At 54.9% G+C, this 19503-nt stretch overlaps 1 protein-coding gene across 3 annotated transcripts in view; it reads right to left on the reverse strand.

Moving 5' to 3' along the window:
- The window catches only part of ACLY (ATP citrate lyase), a 44354-nt gene extending 25490 nt beyond the window's left edge, over window positions 1–18864 (reverse strand). The window contains exons 1-14 of one of the 3 annotated variants that reach the window (XM_005220715.5): window positions 18735–18864; window positions 14064–14245; window positions 12753–12875; window positions 10844–10906; window positions 10220–10410; window positions 9681–9760; window positions 8543–8673; window positions 7651–7769; window positions 6738–6874; window positions 5993–6054; window positions 3825–3942; window positions 1687–1841; window positions 1130–1220; window positions 93–122 (exon numbers count right to left, since the gene is read on the reverse strand). In XM_005220715.5, coding sequence (XP_005220772.1) covers window positions 93–122; window positions 1130–1220; window positions 1687–1841; window positions 3825–3942; window positions 5993–6054; window positions 6738–6874; window positions 7651–7769; window positions 8543–8673; window positions 9681–9760; window positions 10220–10410; window positions 10844–10906; window positions 12753–12875; window positions 14064–14222 — 1459 coding nt within the window. In that variant the 5' untranslated portion in view covers window positions 14223–14245; window positions 18735–18864. 3 annotated transcript variants of the gene reach the window in all.
- Between the last annotated feature and the right edge of the window lie 639 nt (window positions 18865–19503).

The following is a 19503-nucleotide window of genomic DNA, read 5'->3' on the forward strand; positions in this document are numbered from 1 at the left end:
ACACTGCAACCCACCAGGGACGGGGAGACAGAAGCACAGAGTAAAGACTGTAACCCACTAGAAAGCCACACGCGGAGCTGGGGGCATCCTACCTTGCAGGGGTCTTGGACTTGGGACTGAATCTGTCAAAGAAAATGACCAAGGCGACTGAGTGACCCGTTGATGGCTGGAGGCTTTGGAGGGAGAGGGTGGGAACAGGAAGGGGTTGGTGGACGAGCCTCGCCAGGCTGCCACCCTCACCATCTCTAGTCTGTTCACAACAGACAGGGGCCCGGCCAACAGGAGGGCCCCGATCAGCAGAGTGGAGCCAAGAAGGGGCAGAGGTCCAGGGCGTAGAGAGAGGAGCGAAAGCACCGAGGCTCAGAGGGTGCATTGGACACCAAAGGCCCAGGGTCTCTGGATGGACAGCTGGCCCAGGCCCGCCCTCCTAATCCTGTTTTGTCCCCGGGAAGCAGGGGACATCAATGAGATGATGAGGCTGAGAAGATGGACCTGACACTGTGCTGGGGACAAAGCAGCCGTTTTGAGGACTTCCAATTCTGAGAGCCCGGAGCCAGCGCCACTACTCCACAAAATGCCTCAAGCACACTCTGTCCACCCCAGGAGGAGACCCGGGGTAACTGACATGGGCTACCTAGTCCTGGTGGCAAGGGCTGGCTGGCAGAGATCAGGTCTCTGATGAATCAGAGGAGGGAGAGACGAGTGGGCAAACCAGATGGGAGGGCAGACAACGTGTGGCCTTGCAGTACGCTCCCAGGAAGGTGAGACCCAGGATGGTGGGGGCGGGCACAGGAGTCTTCTGCCATCCTGAGCTTTGGGCTCGTGCTGTCTGCTCAGGGGGAGGGCCTGAGGGACCTTCCCCCAACCTGGTACTCCTGTAACTCCGTCTCCTCCGCAGCCCACCAGCCCAGATCACACACCCCGTGGGAGGGGGCAGAGAAGACAACTGAGGAGTGGAGTGACCCCACTTGCAGAGAAGGCTCCGGCCACCACATCTCCGTGTCCCATTCCCATCCCACATCCCACGTGCCACGCCCACAGCGAAGCCCAAACTGCTTCCGTCCACCTCTGCTGGCCCAGCGAGGTCTCAGAAAGGAACAGAGGGTTCTAAAACCACGTTGGGAGTTACCTTGGAGCATGGCAGGCTTGGCCTTCTTGGCAGGGGCCACCTCATCAGTTCTGGACTCAGAAAAAGATGCCGTCCTGCTGGGGGCTGGAGTCTGGGGGGACAAGGGGGAGAAAGTAAGGGTCACAGAGAATAGCTGGGAAAAAAGCCAATGGTCCTTAAGGCCCCAGAGAACTCAGGTAATAAGAACTACACACAGCTCTGTTCTCCACAAGATGCTTTCAAAAGTACTATGCTAATAACCCTCTGAGATAGGAATCAGTAATGTCCCCAAGCTATAGACAAGCAAACTGAGGTTCTTGGTGATAACTGCCGGGGTCCCTCCCTCCGCAGGATTTGAACTCGGGTCTAATTTAAAAATCCCCTATCTTTCCACACCACCACCTTGACTAGGGCAGGAAAAAAACCAGCAGAGATACAGAAACTAACCACATACAGCCTTCTCCCTGTACCTCCCCAAGGTCCCCAAAAGGTGGGGACTGGGCCCCGGATGGGATGGGGTATGAGGGGCGACAAAGATGACTCTGCGGGCTTTGCAGCAGAGGAAGACTGGAACCTACTGAAGTACTCCCGCTGGCGTTGAGGAGGAAGTTTGCGGTGTGGGCCGCTGTGGGCGGCTGATTGGGGATGGGCCGATGGCCCAGGGCCATGCCCACGATGGCCGTCATGTGAGTCTCAGTGCCGAAGACATGGATGGGGATCCCAGTGGTCTTCCCTGTGAGGAAGGAAAAGCACTCATCACTTGAGTCTCCTAAGAAGTGCCCGTGGCCGCAGGACTCTGCCAAGGACCCTTCTGAGCCCTGGCCGTGTCTGGCACTTTCTGTGCAAGCCCGATTATCCCAGGACAAGTTGGTGGTCATTTTCTTCACCACTAAACAAATCTCTGTAAAGACTACCTGCCAGCAAGAGCATGAAATGGCTTTATGGACACCCTCCAATGACCACAGCATCGTGAGAGCCTGCCCTCCTCCTCCACCCCTGTCGCCTGTGGCCACCGCACCACAGCCCTCCAAGCCCAGCCTCTGTTCCTGAACACCTGGGCTCCTCTCCTCTCCCCAGGGCTCTGCCCTGCTCCTTCCTCCGCACGGAGCTGTCACCTGGCTGTCACTCAGCTCAGCTGAAGTGTCACCTTCTGAGAAAGGCCCTCCCTGACCTGACAGCCGTTCCCCTCCACGCCGCCCTGCCTGGAGATCCCTGGTAGACAGCATCATGTTCCAGCCGCTGTTTACTTGTCTTAATGTCCCCAGAGTTTAAGGCCCCAGGAGTGACTGGGTGGCATTAACTAAGCTGTGAGCCCAGGGCAGGTCTTCAGTTTTAGGTGAGAATTAGGACTTGAGACCACTGTAAGTGATCCAGGTGGCTGTAATATTTGCCATGGATCCCAGATTTGGGAAAACGGGAAGGCGGAAAGGTCCAGTCTCTCAGTCAGAGGGCCCGCTCACTGAGCAGGAGCGGCTCACATCTCCTCCCCTCTGTCTTGTCACCTGCCCCTCAACCCCTGCCCTATCCCCCTCCCCCTCCCCACACCTCACCCCTACCCTCACCCCACCCCTCATCCCCACCCCCACCCCCCACCCCTCACAAAACTGCTCTTGGCACCAGGGCTGCGCTTCACTCAAGACCAAAGTCCGCTGGTTCGATCAGGTCAGTTCAGAGAGACCTAATCTTAGTCCTCACTGATGAGACGTGGTACCCCAGTTCTTGAAAGCCCTGAGTCTGAGGTCTCTGGAGCCTGCAGGAGGCACCCAAAATGGAGAAGGAAGAAAGGAAACCAAAATGGACCCACGCCCTCGCTTCCCTCAGCTCAGAGAGGGGGCAACTCCTTCCTGTTCTACAATCTGTTGGACCCCCACCTCCATCCAGGCCTGGATACTGACCCGTCTCCCTCCCCTCACCCCTCAGTCTGGGCCACCACTCTGTCCTGGAGCTGCCACAGCCTCCTGGGTGGTCTCCTTGCTTCAAGCTGGCTGCCCTGGAGGCCTTATCTCCACCTGGCAGCCTAACTAGCCCTCAACTCCAAGTCAAATGGTGTTGCACCTCTACTCAAGTCTTCCAGCAGCTGCCAGGGTCACAGCCAAGTGCCCACGGGACCTATACCAGCCCTGTATGCTTCTCCCTCGGCCTCTCTGCCTCCAACCTCCACCCCAGGCTCCTCAGTCGGTCCCACCTCAAGGCCTCGGGACCTGCCCTTTCATTTGCAGACAGCCACCACCAACTGCTCCCTCTCCTCCTCAGATTTCTGCTCAAATGCCACCTCTTTGGCCAAGCGCTCTGACTGCCTCATTTAAAACGGCCCTGTCCCCTCCCACAGAGGCCACCCCTTCCCCAAGTGGTCCTGCCTCGTACCTGAGGCCGCAGCCACTGTCCTCGATGGCACAAGGGCCTGCTGCCTGTCAGCTGTCGCGTGTGGCCGTGACCCCAGAGCTCGGCACAGCACTGGGCGTGGAGCAGGCCTTCCACAGGCAACTGCTGAATGAACAGCTGAATAAACTGCTTTCCTGCCCATCCTGAATTTAGGTTTTGGTCAGGTGCCATGTGTCAGAGGGCATAGAAATGCAGCGGAAGCTGGCTGTAGCTCCAGGGAGTGAGGTGGGTGGTGGGAGAAGCATGGAGACGTTAGAAGACTGACTTGCTCAGGAAATCCCAAGGAGGCAAGACGCTCAGGGTGGGAGGGACAGAAAACATCCCCCCATCTTACCGACTTCTCCCATGACCCGTAAGCCCTCCTGATAGTTGGGGCCACCTCTTCGGACAAAGATCGTGACCTCGTGCTCCTTCAGGGGACCCTGGTAATCTCGAATTGCTCTCACGATGCCCTGGAAGGACCAAGGGACAACACTCAAGTGCTTAGAAAGAAGGCAGCAAGAAAGCAAGCGCTTACAACCATGGGAAACAAATGTCCCAGGGCTGCGGGGAGTTTCCTGGTGGTCCAGTTGTTAGGACTCAGCGCTTTCACTGCCAGGGCCCCAGGTTCAGTCCCCGGTCAGGGAACTGAGACTCCATTAGCTGTGCTATGCAACCCAAAATAAAAAAACCCAGGGCTGCTTCTCATGAAGCACAGAAAGACCCCGCCAGTCAAGAATTCCATGAGTAAACTGGACTACAGCAACCAACCCCAAGGCCCAGGACTGGTGACCACTGGTGATGGTGCTGAGGTGAGAACATGGGGTACCCGGGGTGACACCCCTCAGTGCACGGGGTATTGGGCCGCCAACGTTGCTGTTGTTCAGTCACTAAGTCGTGTCCAACTCTTTGTGATCGCATGAGCTACAGCACGCCAAGCTTCCCTGTCCTTCACTATCTCCGGGAATTTGCTCACATTCATGTCTACTGAGTCAGTGATGCTATTACCATCTCATCCTCTATCGCCCCCTTCTCCTCCTGCCCTCGATCTTTCCCAGAATCAGGGATGAGTCGGCTCTTTGCATCAGGTGACCAGAGTATTGCCAGTATTGAGTACTGGTTCTCAGATGCCAGTGGGGCTTTGCTGGTCTCTCACCCCATCTACAGCTGTTGTTTTCTTAACAACAGCTGTTGTTTTCTTAAAACTGTAATTTTGGGGGAAGCTGTACACCAAGATCCTATGCATGAGCTGTTGGGGTTATCAGGACAAAGTCTATTTCACCGGCAAAGTTCTACAAAAGCTTCTCCAAGTGACTTGGGAACAGCTGTTGCAATGGGTATAACTTTGGAAACGTGGGCACATGCACAGCTGTGGACCAGTTTTGTCTGAGCAGATGGGGGGCAAGCTTATGGAGTCTAAATTCCATCATTCGTGGCGTTTCACGGCGAAGCTCTACCCACGGTGCCTGCTCCAGACATAATCGCCCTTATCACTGGTGCTGCCTTTATGACAGGACTGCTTGGAAGTTAAAACAAAGCTGCCGAGATCCACCTGTGTCAGATCTATTTGTTGAATCAGGTCCAATTAGGGACCTGTTTTAGGTAAGACTGAGAAGGCCTTGTCCTCTACTCCTTGATAGCTCAGACTTCCAAGACTGACATTTATTTACGCATTCTTCTTTTTTAAATAACATATACTTCTGATTTTTTTTTGCTTTGCCAGGTCTTAGTTGAGGCACATGGGATCTTTGATCTTCATTATTGCAGCATGGGGGATCTAGTTCCCCAACCAGGGATCGATCCCGGGCTCCTTGCCTTGGGAGGATGTAGTTGTAAGCCACTGGACTGCCAGGGAAGTCTCAATCTACATGTTATTCTCCAAGTTTATGTGGAACTACCAGATGGCCGACGTTCTTTTGAACAGCTGCCCTGAGCATCTGACAGTAGGGGATAATAAGTGGCCTCCTGAGGCAGCCACCCTGAAGGGGAGGAGTCTGGAGACACGTGAGCTCTCATTCTTACTGGCAGTCACACTTTCTTTAAACTGGTGCCCACGGCCCTGACCTATGTACAGAGACCCAGGATGACTAGCCTCCAACTAGATAAGCAGAAGCCCTGCACCCCAGCGCGTCAAACACTTCGTTATGCCAACCTTTTCGAGAGGGGGCAGATGACTGGGAGACAAAACACCAGGAGGTGCAGAGAACCCAGTCTTACAACAGAAGGTTGGAAACGGGGTCAATCAAGCCAGTTCTTTAAGAACTGAAACAGGAAAGGCAGAAATTCACCTTCTCCCCACATTGTAGATGGGAGAATCACGGCTCAGAGAGGATCAGCTGCTTGTCCAGAGAGACACACAACTTCAGAGAGATCCATCCCAGAGTCTTCTGCATCCCTAGGTCAAGACCACCCCCACCCTGGCCTGGGTATCTCATGGGGATCTGCTTCTGTCCCAAATCTTCTTACAGAAACTTCCCTTCCCTGCTTCCCCCCAACCAACCACGTTCCCCTGCAGCTGGTTACCTTGAATGTGGCAGCCACGTTGGTGAAGTTTGCGATGCTGCCTCCGATGATGAGGATCTTGCCTGGATTTGGAGCAAGAGAGAAGTCAAAAAAGGGTTAGAAAGGGAGACTTAGGCATCGTATCAGAAATCCAACTGAGGTCCCCCAATTGTTAGGAGATACCAGTGCAGAGGTGGGGAGCAAGCTGGTCTCTCCTGACTTAGTTTCATCAGCTCAACCCTCCCTTACCTACGCCACGGAGCAGGTAGTCAATCCAAACCCACAGAATCTCTGCATCATTCCTAGCTGGCATCGAGAAACCTAGCATGGTTTCTGGACACCCTGGTGGGATTCTCTGTCTGGCTCATGAGAAGGGGAATCAGTATCTGTAGTCCCAAAACACAGCACAAGTGGTAAAGGGAAATTGGGAACCACACAGCCTGAATAATAAAGGTGTAAGCAGGCCATGAAGAACTGAACTTATAGCAGTCAGCAAAAGCATGTTGCCACCACTACCTCTGCTGCCACCTCCCTCGCACCTGCTCATAGGACTTCATGTATCCACCCCTTCCTCACCTGCTTGGAGCCCCTGGAATGACAGGTGCTGTCACTACCTGCTGCAAAGTCAGGGCAACCTCGGTCCAGAAGTTAAACGATGAGCCCCAGGTTTCAAAGGACCGGGACAACCTCATGCCTCCCACCCAAGCCAAAGCTCTTTCCACCCCAGGACACTGGGCCACGCCAACGAAGAGCCCGTATGTCTCACCATCTGGGTGCTTCTCGCGGGTCATAAGGGAGAGGATCGTCTTGGCGTAGTCATAGGTCTGCTGCTCGCTGGGGGCGCCCGAGTACTCCCCGTAGTTTGCCAGCTCGTTGACACCCCCCAGGTCGCAGATGGTGTCACTGCCAGGGAGATAGGGAAGTCAGTGCTGGCAAAAGGCAGCAGCCTGGTGCCTGGGGGGGGCCACACAGAAACCCCTGAAGCCTTGAGACCAGGCCACCTCTAGAAGCGACCTCTCGGCCCTCAGACCCTCAAGCCCCTCACCAGTCATACTTGAAGGTTAACTGTGCTGCATCAAACCCTCCTAGGGGAGCACCCTGCCAGCCCTACACGACATCTCTATGAAGTGTGAAAATATAACTACTGCTGTTGTTTAGGCACTAAGTCGTGTCCGACTCTTTGCGACCTCATGGACTATAGCCCGCCAGGCTCCTCTGTCCACAGGATTTTCCGGCCAAGAATACTGGAGTAGGTATCCGTTCCTTTCTCCATGGGATTTTTCTTGACCCAGGGATCAACGAGTCTCCTGCATTGCAGGCAGATTCTTTACCGATGAGCCACCAGGAAAGCCTGTGACTATTGACACAGGTGCTAAAACAACTGGAAGGACACACACCGTGGTGACACACTAGGGCAAGGGGTGGGGACACGGCCTGGTTCACTTCCCTTATCTGCGGCACCTTTGCACGGAGCACATTATTACTAATGGTAAGAGTCAAAACTAAAAATTTAATTTTGAAGCAAAGAAGACAGTTTTGGAGACAACATGGGTAGGCGTTTCCGGAATGCCCCGAGGGTTCCTGTTCTGTACCGGAGAGGGGGGTCAAGCTGATTCAGGCCACATGTGGGAAGCCCATGGGGGACCGACCGTCAGCCCCTCAGCAGCCCCTTCGGTCACCTGTACACGACAGAGGCACCCCCTCCGGCCACCATGGTCCAGATTCTCCCCTTGGGATTCAGTAAAGTCAGCTTCAAGCTTGCCCCACTTTTGGCGTCCAGATCTGCGATGTAGGCTTCCTGGGGACCAGAGAGCAACAGGTGGGCCCTGGGGGCACCCCCTTCACCAGGCTGCAGACCCCAGGCCCCCTCCCTTTCCCCTGGAGCAGTAGGAAAAGGGCCTCCGTTGTTCTCACAGGGTCAGGAAGAAGGGTTTGTGTGGGGCCTCATGGGCCTGGGACAAAATGGGATGCTGTCTGTAAGCACCAAAACCATCTACAGCCAGTCACCGCCTGGAAACAAACTTTCCAACTGCTTTCCCTCTGATTTTAAGTCCTGCTAAGTCACTTGCTTCTACCCTGGCCCCACCCGCAGCATCTCCCTGCCTAACTCATTAGGTGCCACCCTCCCCCAGCCGGCCAGGCCCCATCCGTTCCTCCAGCCCAGACTCTTCCCCTAGCCTAGGTTCTGTCACACACGCCCGATCCTGCTGTGAGGACCTCTCAGAGGATGGGGTGGGAAGCAGCAATTAAAAGTCTCAGCAAGTGGCCAAGACAACTATCTAATGACAGGATCAGGGGGAGCCACTCGGAATTACTGAGAAACAACAAATCAAGTTACGAGCCCAGGGAGGTTGATTGAGAGAGGAGTCTAAAAGGATTTCTGGCCAGGATTCAGAGGCTTGGCTCTCTCCCACCCCCACCTCCTTTGGGGTTTTAAGAAAATTAAATGGCTCGACCTTCCTTTCCTGCCAAATATATAGCTCACAAGGGGGTGGGGGGAATGCTCATCTGAGATTAGTCACCCCGCCCGGGCCCCCCTCACTCTCAGTCTCCTCCCCACAGCAGCCTTACCTCTGGGTAAGCCTCCCGTCCGAAGGGGGGTGGGAACTCTATGTCACCCCACTTCACTTTGCAGATGTAGTCGGCAGTGGCATCCACCTTGGCGGCCAAGTCAAGGACGTAGACGCCATCTTTGGTCACGACTTTAAGAAAAGAAGAGGCGATTGGACATGGGTCTCAGCAGAGGCGACCGTCCACCTCCAACCCCCTCCAGGCTTTCCCACACCCACCCCCGTGAGGCCCCCAGGCCTCACGACTCTCCAGCTCAACAAGAAACCAGATTGGTTCTTATGGAGACACAGCTTTTCCCTCATTCAAGGAAAAACAAATTCTACAAGACCATCCCCACTCCCTGATCTGTAGGTACTAGGGCAGAACCCTGTTTTAGCTGCCATGGCAATTTTAAAACATTACCCATTCACCCATCCACAACTCTGCTATTTAAAAACAAAAAGAGTGTTTCAAGCACAATGTCTAAGGCCCCTGGGTGGGCACCCCAGGGTCTCTTAGGGTCCAGAGAGAAGTGGGAAGAAGGGGAGCTGTGGGTGCACCGGGCCCCCCACCAGCAGAATTCATTTATTGCTGCCTCGCTGGAGTCCACTTCCCTTTACCCAGGGCCACTGAGCTAATTTAGTTAGCGCAGAGCCATCTGGTCCATGAGAGGGGCTACATCCCCCAGCTGGAATCTGAATCAGGAATCTGACCTCAGAGGCTCTGGCCAGAGCCAGCCCACACCACCTGCCTCTTGCAAACCCGAGAGCCTTCGCCAAGGTGTTTCCAACTGTGGCGGGTCAATGATTGACTAACTCCTGGAGCGGGTGGAGGGGAAGGGGGCCTCTGAGGCACCAAGAGGAAGGGAGGGCCTGACTGGTCAGGCAGACACAGCGGCAGCCCAGCTCCCGGGAGAACAGCCTGATCTACTGGCGGGAAGAGCCACTGAGCAGAATCAAACCATAACCAGGACTTCCCCATCACAGAAGAAATTGGAGTTGGTGAAACAGAAGGATGATCATGGCCTCCTGAGAGCTCAGAAACAGGAGCCTGGGGAATCCCTCTGCCCCTACACACCTGTCTGCACTGCCCTCTGCAAGCGGGGGTGTGGTGCCCTCTGCAAGCGGGGGTGTGGGCCCACCCCAGCAGAGATAGTTACCAAGGGGGTTGATCTCGAGGTAGGTGAAGTACAGATCCTCATAGAAATTGAAGAGGCCGGAGATAAAGCTGGCCAGAATTCTAGAGGGGGAGGCAGAGAGGGACTGTCAGTCCACGAGGGAGCAGACTCAGCAGCATCTCTCACTGCTATTGACAGCTCCACTCCCCAGCAACCGCTCTGCTGACCCTCCCTCTGCTCGCCAAACCCTGCTCCCCGGATGTCACTCTTCAGCCACTGAGGCGGAAAGAGGTTGTCAGGCATGGAGCAGGAGGGGGGCCCACACCAGACAGACAGGGGCAAGGAGGTGAGGGATGCTGACAGACATTTCAGTCTGAGCCAGCCTCCCCACTGCCCCCGCATTCCTCCTGGGGGCGGGGAGGGGCTGGGACTGCTGGCTGCTCCCCATCTTCCAGCCAAAGGCTGGGGCGGGGTAGCCGGTGCCCAGACAGGGAAGACCACTCCGCTTGCCCCCTGTACCCAGAGCTGTCGGCCTTCCCCGTTCCTATACCACCACCACCCTGCCATCCCTCTCACTCAACTCTTTCTTGTCTTCGGGGGCGTGGACCAGCAGGTGTTTCTTGATGTCCTCAGGATTCAGCTTCTCATCGACGCCGACAAGTAGTTTCTGGGCTTTAGCATCCACGTCGCCCACGTCCACCCCACCCTCGTGGTGGAACAGGACATAGTCCCCTTCTCGGGTAGCATAGATGCAGACGTAGAACTCTTCCTCCTTACGAGGGAAGAGGGCAAAATATGGGTGAGGGGCCCAGCCCCAGTAGTATCATTTCTAAAATCCCACAGACACCTCCTACTGGGTGAGACCTCAAGGACAAGAGGCCACTGCCTTGCTGGCTGACAGTCCAGACTGGGCCAATGTGACCTGCTCCGGGGTAAAGGTCCTCCCTTCAAGTCCTGCTCACTCCAGCACTGGGAAGTCCCCTCTGTTACCAGTGCTGGTTCCTTTCTGCCGCAAACTAAGCCCTTCCCCTCATCTCTGAACTCCCCGCTCTACAGCACCCTCAGACCCTAAAAGCGCAGCTTCAGAGACTTTGGTTGCTCTGACTTTTCTCCAGCAGCTTGATTTCTCCTTTCATCATTTTAGGATCAACAGGCACAATGCTCCCAGAGGGCAAAGACCCAGCTGGGAGCCACCTCACACATACCTGAGTGTGGGGGACGAAGGGTTCGATCAGGAAGTTCTTGAGGAAGCCTGTGGCCTTGCCAACCTATGGAGATTGAAGGAAATACAGCTCAGGCGGATGGCACGCCTTGCTCGCGGGGCAAGAGGAGGGATGAGCCTCTGCTCCTTCCACCTCAATCGTCCATCAGAGGTGGGGCCCCAGCACTACTGCCACACCACCTGCCAGAAAGAGATCTTTCCAGAAACTAGGGCAATGGGGTCACAGACTCTTACATTAAAGAAGTCTTCATGAGACCCCCTCTTCCACCCACTGCCCTTGTGCCAGCCACACTTTGACACTTCTAAAATGTCTCACATCTTCTTTTCCACCTCCTCTGGAGGGTGACAAATGAGCTGTAATGTGGCCCCGCCCCCCAAAAGCAGCGATCTGGAGCCTCTACCCCTCTGCTGTTCCACAGATCACGTGCTCGGACAAATCAAGGTTATCGATCCCAGAGCTCAGGCAGGGAGACCCGGTCGCAGGCGCAAGGAATGGCTGGGGAAGGGAGAGAGAATGGAGCTTGACAGGGAAAACTTTTCTGCACAGACTTTCCCCGCTGAGGACAACAGGCCTGCAGAGCTAATCAGTTTGAGTGGGTCCCTGGCGGCAGCCAAGGCAAGACAGTCCTCACCCGCCCTCCCCGTGTGTCCCGAAGCCCCCGCCCGCCCATGAGTGCGTCATTGCTGAGTCAGGGACCAGACAGTGATCCATCAGAGGTAATGAGCCGCTCCTGCCCGGGCTGACACTGCTGCCAGCTCAGATGTCCCCAGCGTTTCCCCCCACCCCCTGACAAAAGCCAGCTAAGAAGGAAGCATGAGGACCTCCCTGGGGACACTGCTCAGCCCCCCAACCCTGCTGTCCTCTCCCCAAAGGCCTGGGGGCATGAAGGTCAAGATCCCTCCACCCCCAAGCCCGTGTATAACTTCAGGGATCCCTCTTTATCCAGGAGAGCCAGAAACAGGAAATTAAACAAGAAGAACTGATTTAAGGAAGCCCGGGTAAAAAGGAAGATGGCTCCATCACCACCTTCATCCTACTCTGGGGAGATCGAGTTAGAGAACAGCTCAACCCTGATCCACAGTCACCCCAGATGGGACAAAGCCAGGTGTGGACAGCACATCCTCCCCGGCTTAAGCCAAGCCTTGGTCCACTCCCTCCCTTCAGTTCTCCAGCTCCCTTGGGGAGAAGAAAAAGAAATGCAATTTTATTTCTGGGCATCACTTAGCCTTCCTAAGCCATATTTCGCTTCAACTCTCACCTACAGAGTTGAAATTAATCAACAAGCTGGGAGAAGACAAGAACTGAATTGACTTCAGGATTAATTGTCTCCTTAATTGTCTCCTCCTAGATTCTTGGCCCAAGATGGTTTCTGCCTAAATGATTCTGCATCTCCCTTCGAGTTTTTTTTTTTTTTTTTATTGTGCCTCTTATGTATGCAGGTCATGGTGAGCTACCCTACCCGTTCTGGTAATTGAAAAGAAAGGAGTTCCCAGAGTAGGTCTGGGAACTGTTGTTAAAGGAACAGACTATTTCGGCCTGGCTCGGGTTCCTCAGGCTCAGCTTCCCTGCAGCACATGGGATCTTACTTCCCCAACCAGAGATAGAACCTTCATCCCCTGCACTGGAAGGCAGATTCTTAACCACTGGACCACCACAGAAGTGCCTGTAATACTTCTACTTGTACAGCACATCTCACCATTCCCTGTTAGGGGAGCTCGGAATGAGCATCCAACTGGCCCTACTACATAAACCAGCTCTGCAGGACTCCTGTCCTCCCCAGGCTGCAATCGGACCAGTCATGGGGGTGATCCATAGGGCTGCAGATCTGAAAGCAACCATGTTTGCTTCTGTTCCCACAGCACATCCACCCCAACCCTACACCCAGACTCACTGTAGCTTCCTGTCCCAGGCGTGGCTTCAGCCAGGACTTGACTCCATCCAGAGTGAGGTTGACCCCAATTAGGCCCAGCTTTCCACGCCGTTTGATCAGCTGGTCTGGCTTGACCACCAAGCTCTGGAACAAGAGAGTTGGTTTGCTTGTTTTGTGTTTTGGCTGAGCCATGTGGCTTGTGGGATCTAGTTCTCCGACCAGGAATTGAACCCAGGCTCTTGGCATTGAGAGCCTGGAGTCCTAACCCCCGGACCACCAGGGAATCTCCAAGAGGGGTCTGTATTTAGAGCAAAGAAGGAGAGGGGAAAGTTAAGAGTTAATAGTCTAGGGCCCCAAAGCACAGGATACCCTGGGTGGCTTCCAATTCACCCCACCCCCAAGGTAAATTCCACCCATCTTCAAGGTCAGCTCCCAGAAGCTTCCTTCACCTATCCCAGCCAACATCTTTGACAACCGGGAATCTAGAGCTGTCGTGGCTCAGGATAGGGTCTGGCACAGAGTAGGTGCTCATTGAATAGCTGCTGAATGAGTAAAGGATTCCCTACCCTCCCTATGTGGTATCTTAGCTTCATTCAACATCTCAGAATATGGATTGGCACCCACATTCCAAAAAGAAAGACTAGAAAGACAGAGCCCTAGGGTGACAAAGCACCATAGAAGACATCTGGTCAACCCTATCCCTGTACTTGAACTCCATTTACAAGATCTACAAGCAGCCCCTAGCCACTGCTCACATACCTCCAGTACCAGGAAGTTCACCAACTCCCGTTGTGGTTTGGGGTTTGGGCTGCCTCATAGAGGAAGGAAAATTGCATCCCTGAACACCCTCCCACTCACCCCCCTCACTGGTCCTAGTTCTCTGGGACCTGCCAGAGACGTCTAAATGGATCTACAGAGAGGATCCCCTACTCTGGGTGGATTCTATCAGCCATCTACACAAAGTACAGCATCACATTTCCTCATGGCCCTGACATATTCCTGATGGAGCCGGTGCTTTTTACTGAGCATTTACCAAATGCCAGGCAGCAGACTAAAGACTTTCCAGGCATTATTACTAGTCCTTAAACTCAAGAGAGGTGAAATGGCTTGCCCCAGGCCACATGGTTAATAACCAGAGAGCCGCTACCCGGACTTCAGTTGTCCAGTTCCAGTCCAGGCTCAGCACCTCAGCATGCGGCACACAGGGCTGAACACAAAACGCGCTCAGCCCCCTGCACCCTGCCCACCCAGGCAGGCCATCTGCCATCACTTGTTCTGAGGGGACATCTGGGCCTGGAGGAGGGGTGGGGTGGGGGGGCGGGGAGGGCTCACCTGGCTGAGCAGCCACGGGTGGTCCTGCAACAGGCGGGCCCAGTCTGTGTCAGGGGTGACCCGGGCATACTTGAAGCGGTTCTGGATGGCCGAGGTGGTGCAGATGTACTTGTAGAGGAGCTCTTTGCCTGTCTGCTCAGAAATCGCCTTGGCCGACATGGTTACAGAAGGCCCTGCACTACCTGTTGGGGAGAGAGGGGCTGGTCAAAGGGTGCGGGGAGATGGAGGTGCTATCTTCTCCAGCAGGACAGACCCCCACCCAGCTGCCCCCAGACCATAAAACCTGATCTCAGTGCTTCTCCAGAGGGAGAAGAGGGCTGCCCCAGAAGGAAGGATGGAAGGGAGATCTCAAACAGCACTGACCACAGACAGTGCGGATTAGGAAATGATGGTGAGGATAGAGGAGAAAAACAAAGATGGCAGTTACCTCCCCGGGGACTCGTGGCCTCTACTCTCTAGGCAAACTAGCTCACCCAAGAGCACATTCACGAACATTCACCCTGGAGCAAAGAAAGCTGGATGGGGAGACCATAATAGCAGGCATGTGACCCAAACCTGAGTGCCTGTCCCACCCGAGATGGGCACAAAGACCCTGAAATGCACCCTCTAGTTCTGTGACCTGCGGGGAACACAGTTAAATAGTGTAAGACTGGCCCTACCCCTCCTCCATGTCTGGTCTCCAACACACTCACTCACTCATTTCACACACTCACACACATCACCAGCCCAAAGGTTGGGTAAACAAGTCTATTTAGCCTCACGCAGGACCAAGCCCCCCAGGAGTGAAGAGGAAGAGCTATGTCAAAGCCCATTTCTCCCAGGACACCAGACTCCCACCCAAGTTCAGAGCTGACACAGGGCGGGGAACTGTGACCTTCAGTGCATCCCACCCACCCCACTGAGTCATCCAGCTACTCATTTAGAGCAAAACAGAGTCCTCTCTGGGAACCACCCATACCGGTCATTTCTAACCGAGCCAGAACTAGGGGAACAGAGGCAGAAGCCATCCTGGGTCACATGTAGGTGAGCCCTAGGAGGTGCATGGAGATTGAGAGTCCTATTTCTTATTTTTATTTTTGGCCACACCACGTGGCATGCACGACCTTAGTTCCCCAACCAGAGATCAAACCCATGCCCTCCGCAGTGGAAGCACAGATTCTTAACCACTGGACCGCCAGGGAAGTTCCTACAGCCCTATTTCTTAGATGAGGAATAAAAGCTCAGAGGAGTTAAGGCAACTTGCCCAAGAAGCCTAATTAATATGCAGGGGTCCTGAGATTTGAACTCAAACCCTCTCACTCCTGGTCCCTAGAAAATCCCACAGTCAGCCTGACAGAAAAGACCACTTGTCCAGGAGCCAGGCCATTTCCCCCATTCACCTCACAGAAGGATCTGTGATGACAACTTCACCTTCCCTCCCTGTCACTTTGTCCTGACACACCCCTTCTCCCTTGGGGTAGTGCCTGGAGCAATTTGGGGAGATAAAGGGCGGGGAGACAGGAAGGGAAAGGAAACTAAGTCATTCCTGACAAGAGCTTGGCCAGATCAGGAAAAGTCACTCCTATCTCACAAAGATTCAGAATTGAGGTTGTTGAATTTACTGGGAGAGAAAAGCCAAGTGTAAATAAAGGAGGGTGGAGCTGAAGGGCTGGCTGCTTTACATACTCAGGAAGGTTGGTGTCTCCATTTCTAGCTCAGGGAAGGCCAGAGTTTCTGGGGCCACTCTGCACCTCCTTTCCAATTCTCCAGGCTGGGCTTCAGGTTCTAATCCTGGCTTGACTGGCTGGCTGAGCCTCCCAGCTATCCTCCAGCAAGGCACAAAGGGTGCATTCAGTGTGGTGTCTGGCCCAAAGGCGGGTAGCTGGGAAGGGGCTCAGAGGAAACGTTCCCGTTTCTCGCCTTCCCCTGGGATGACTTCCGGCTCCTTCTCAATATGAGTTTCCAAAGGAGACGCCTCAATCAGCCCCACTCCCCCATACCCCTCCATCCCCCACCCACTCCAGCTCCATTTCCCAACCTTCTTGACTCAGACCAGAAAAACTGGTCCTGAAATCAGATGGGTACATAAATGTGCCCCTACCCTCTCCCAAACAGAATGCAACCCAGGGCAGATCAAGCAGATAAAGGAGAGAGCAGCCGCCGACCACTCTTAGTGGTTAGGACACATCAGTTCAGTTCAGTTCAGTCGCTCACAAGCTAATCACAAATTCCAAGAGAAAGGACGCCCCGCCCCCGCCCCCCCCAACCCCGGCTAAGCCTCTCCAGCAGAGAGACACTCCCAGAACAACGACCGCCCCCTACCCCCATACAAAGACCCAACTTTGGAAAGAACCTGGATGAGAAAAGGGACCTTCTGCAGCTGAAAAAAAATCACAATTTCCTTGAGCCTTAGTTCAGATCTCAAATCCAAGAACTCATCTCTGGTGCTCAGGAGAGGGATGGGAGAGCTGACAACAGGGGAATGGCACAAGATAGAAAAGCTCTGCCAGCTCACCAAAACACAGACTGGCCATCAGAGCACTTTGGCATAGATGGGGCAGGCCCTCTCAAGGCCAAGACAGAGAATTTACAGGACAGAGTAAAAAGACAGGGAAAGAATCTGGCCTCTGCATATTTATCAAGACAGGGTAAGAAGGCTCACAAAGCCAGGGAGTAGACTGGGTAGAGATAAATCACAAGTTTAATCATTCGGGGGAGTCTCTTGAAGGTGGTGGATCTTAACCTATTTGAGGTCAGACTCTTTCGAGCACCAGAAGAAAAGCCCAGAAAAATGTACACATACCCTGTTTCGCTTATCCCTTCAAGATGGTGACCTGTGACCATGATCTGACAGCCCAGAGACCCATAGCTAAGAACACTGGCTCAAGTGACAAAGGGACTTAAAGTGTAAACCAGTCTGGGCTGGGAACACAACACACACACACACACCACTGCAGAGTCCTGGGCTGCCTCCCCAGTAACTGAATAACTGAATATGCTGTCAGACTGGTCAGAGATGATTTCAGGGCAGAGCTAAGATCCAAGGGGTCCACTTTGGGGTCCCAGGAACTGTTACCTAGGTAAATTTGGGGAAAATCATGCCAGGGGACCTGAACACACACACACACACACACACACACACACACACACACACACACTCTCTCAATCGAAAGGAGGGCCCTTCTGAGCTGAATGGGGTCTTTTCTGCAGACAGGATAAGTGACCCAGAATTGAGTTCATCCACAGCAGCCACGGAGGGCAGAAGTAGCCCACAGGGAAGGCTGAATGAAAGGAGTTTGTTCCCCAGGACTGTACCCCTGGGACACAGCCCGTGGAGAGGAACCACTGGGGATGCTATGTAGGGTCTCTGTGAGGAGGACAAAGAGCACTTATTTTAAGGTTAGTATCCACAGGAGTGGTGTTTTTTTTTTTTTTTGGAAAGGCCAGGCAATCCCTGGAGTAAAGAGAGGGACAAAATTCTGAGGGTCCCCTACTGCAGCAAACATAATGCAGAATGGGAGTGGAGACACCTACCACCCAGCTGAGCTCAAGAGCTGTTCCCATTATCATTTTCCAAGCTGTTTAAGAAGCTCTTTAAATATTAAAAAAAAAAAAAAAAAAGCAGCAGTAGCTCTTTAAGAAGTGAAAACACCCCTCTGGGCAGCTGGGTCTACCCGGTGTCCTTCACCCAACATTTCAGAATGTCAGAAATCCAATGATCTGAGCTGGCTGAAACAGTGCAAAGTTAATGGGTGAAGAGAGGAGTGGGCTGGTTGACCAAACTGTGCTATGCACTGCTTCCCCCCGCAAAATCCTCTGCCCAGGCAGACTCCGGAGGACCACCTAATGGTAGAACTCCTTGATATCCGCCAAGGTTGGAGAGCAGGAGGCGCTGGGACTGGCCCTCTGCCAATCCCGACAGCAGGGTGGCGGCAGCATCTTCCAGCCCCTGGAGGACCCTGTCTCGGCCAAGCTCGGCATCAACGCCAAGGGTGGGGAGAGAGACGGGCACCCCGGCCATCTGTCGCTTAGCGGCTGGGCCTGACGGCACCCCCAGAGCTAGGAGAGTCCTCCCTGCACCGCCCATCCAAGGATAGTTCCTCGTGGCGAGGCCTGGGTTGGCCCTGCCAAGTGTGGTCTTCGGCGGCTGCGCGCCCTGCTCGCTCCTTCCACTTTGGCGCGGGGCTCAGTCGACTCTCCACAGAACTAAAAGGGAGGGCCTGAACCGACTGGTGAGGAGTAGGAGTGGGGAGACTAGCCACCGCTCTACCTCCTTTGCCGGGCATCCGATGGCGGGGGTGGAGGGACCCAGATCGGGGCAAGAGGTGGCCACAGAAAGCCCGATGAGGCCCGGCGACTAGTCCCGGGGTGGGGATGAGGGGAGCCAGTTAGGGGCGATGTAATACGGCGGAGGGAAGGCAGGCAACAACGGCGGCCAGCCTTGTGCAAACTCCGGGAACTAGAATGTGGAGGAGTTGGGGCGGGGGAGGGGAGGGCGACACGAGGCCACCGGCCGGGATCCCAGCGAAGGCTAACCTAAAACTAAGACCCCCAAAACTCCAAGCAGGTGCAGGGAGCGCGCGTGAGCCCCAAGCTGGCTTCGAAGGAGGCGGTTCCGGGTTGGGGGAGGGAAGCAGGAAGCTCCTGGACCAGGTGGGGTCCATCTCGCGAAAACAGCCGTCGGCCACTCACCTCTCCGAGAAAGTCTATGCGCGGCGTTCAGTCTACAGAACCCAAGTCACCGCCCACTGCTAGGAGCGCTCCAGCCTCCCGCAGCCGCCGGAGACCTGGCTTTTGTCCGGGCGCTGGCGGGCTTCTCCCCGCCCCCATCGGCACACAGCGCGAGCCGCCGGGCCATTGGCCACACGCATTCCCTAGCCTGAGCGCCAGACCTCCTCCCAATTCGCTGCCTGATATAGCCCCGCCCCCGAGGCCAGGCCCCAGGGTTTGCTGGAACTTGTAGTCCCGCTGGTGCGTCTGCCTCGGACGGCTGGCGGGCACCGCCTCTCCGGAGCCTGCCAAGCCAGGGAGGGGTCGGGGGCGGGGCCTCCGGTGGGGAGATGGGCCGGGCTACGCTGGGAGGGGAGCTTACGAGGCTGGGGGCCATGGCCTGATCGCTTAGGAGGTGGGCCTAGAGCCGCTGCGATGGGGTGTTGGGGAGTGGGGGCTGGGGTGTTGGCCGAATGGGCTGTATCGCAGCCTTGGGGACCCAGAGTCTCCTTCCCATCTCGCTTTGGGAGAAACTGGCAGCTTGAAATCGGCCACATCGAGCCCAGTTGCTTAGACCTACTTTTTGCAAGACTGCTTGCCCATTTGCACGTGGACTCTCTTCCTTAAGCTGGTGGAGCGAGGCCGAGAGCAGAGATAGATGAGACCTCCCACTGTAAATGGGATAGGGCGGAGGACCGCGTGAGCAGGTGGGGCTAGGAGGGGTCAATCACCACCTCGCGTCAGTCACCAC

This window comes from Bos taurus, chromosome 19, assembly GCF_002263795.3.
Source record: "Bos taurus isolate L1 Dominette 01449 registration number 42190680 breed Hereford chromosome 19, ARS-UCD2.0, whole genome shotgun sequence".
Lineage (NCBI taxonomy): Eukaryota > Metazoa > Chordata > Mammalia > Artiodactyla > Bovidae > Bos > Bos taurus.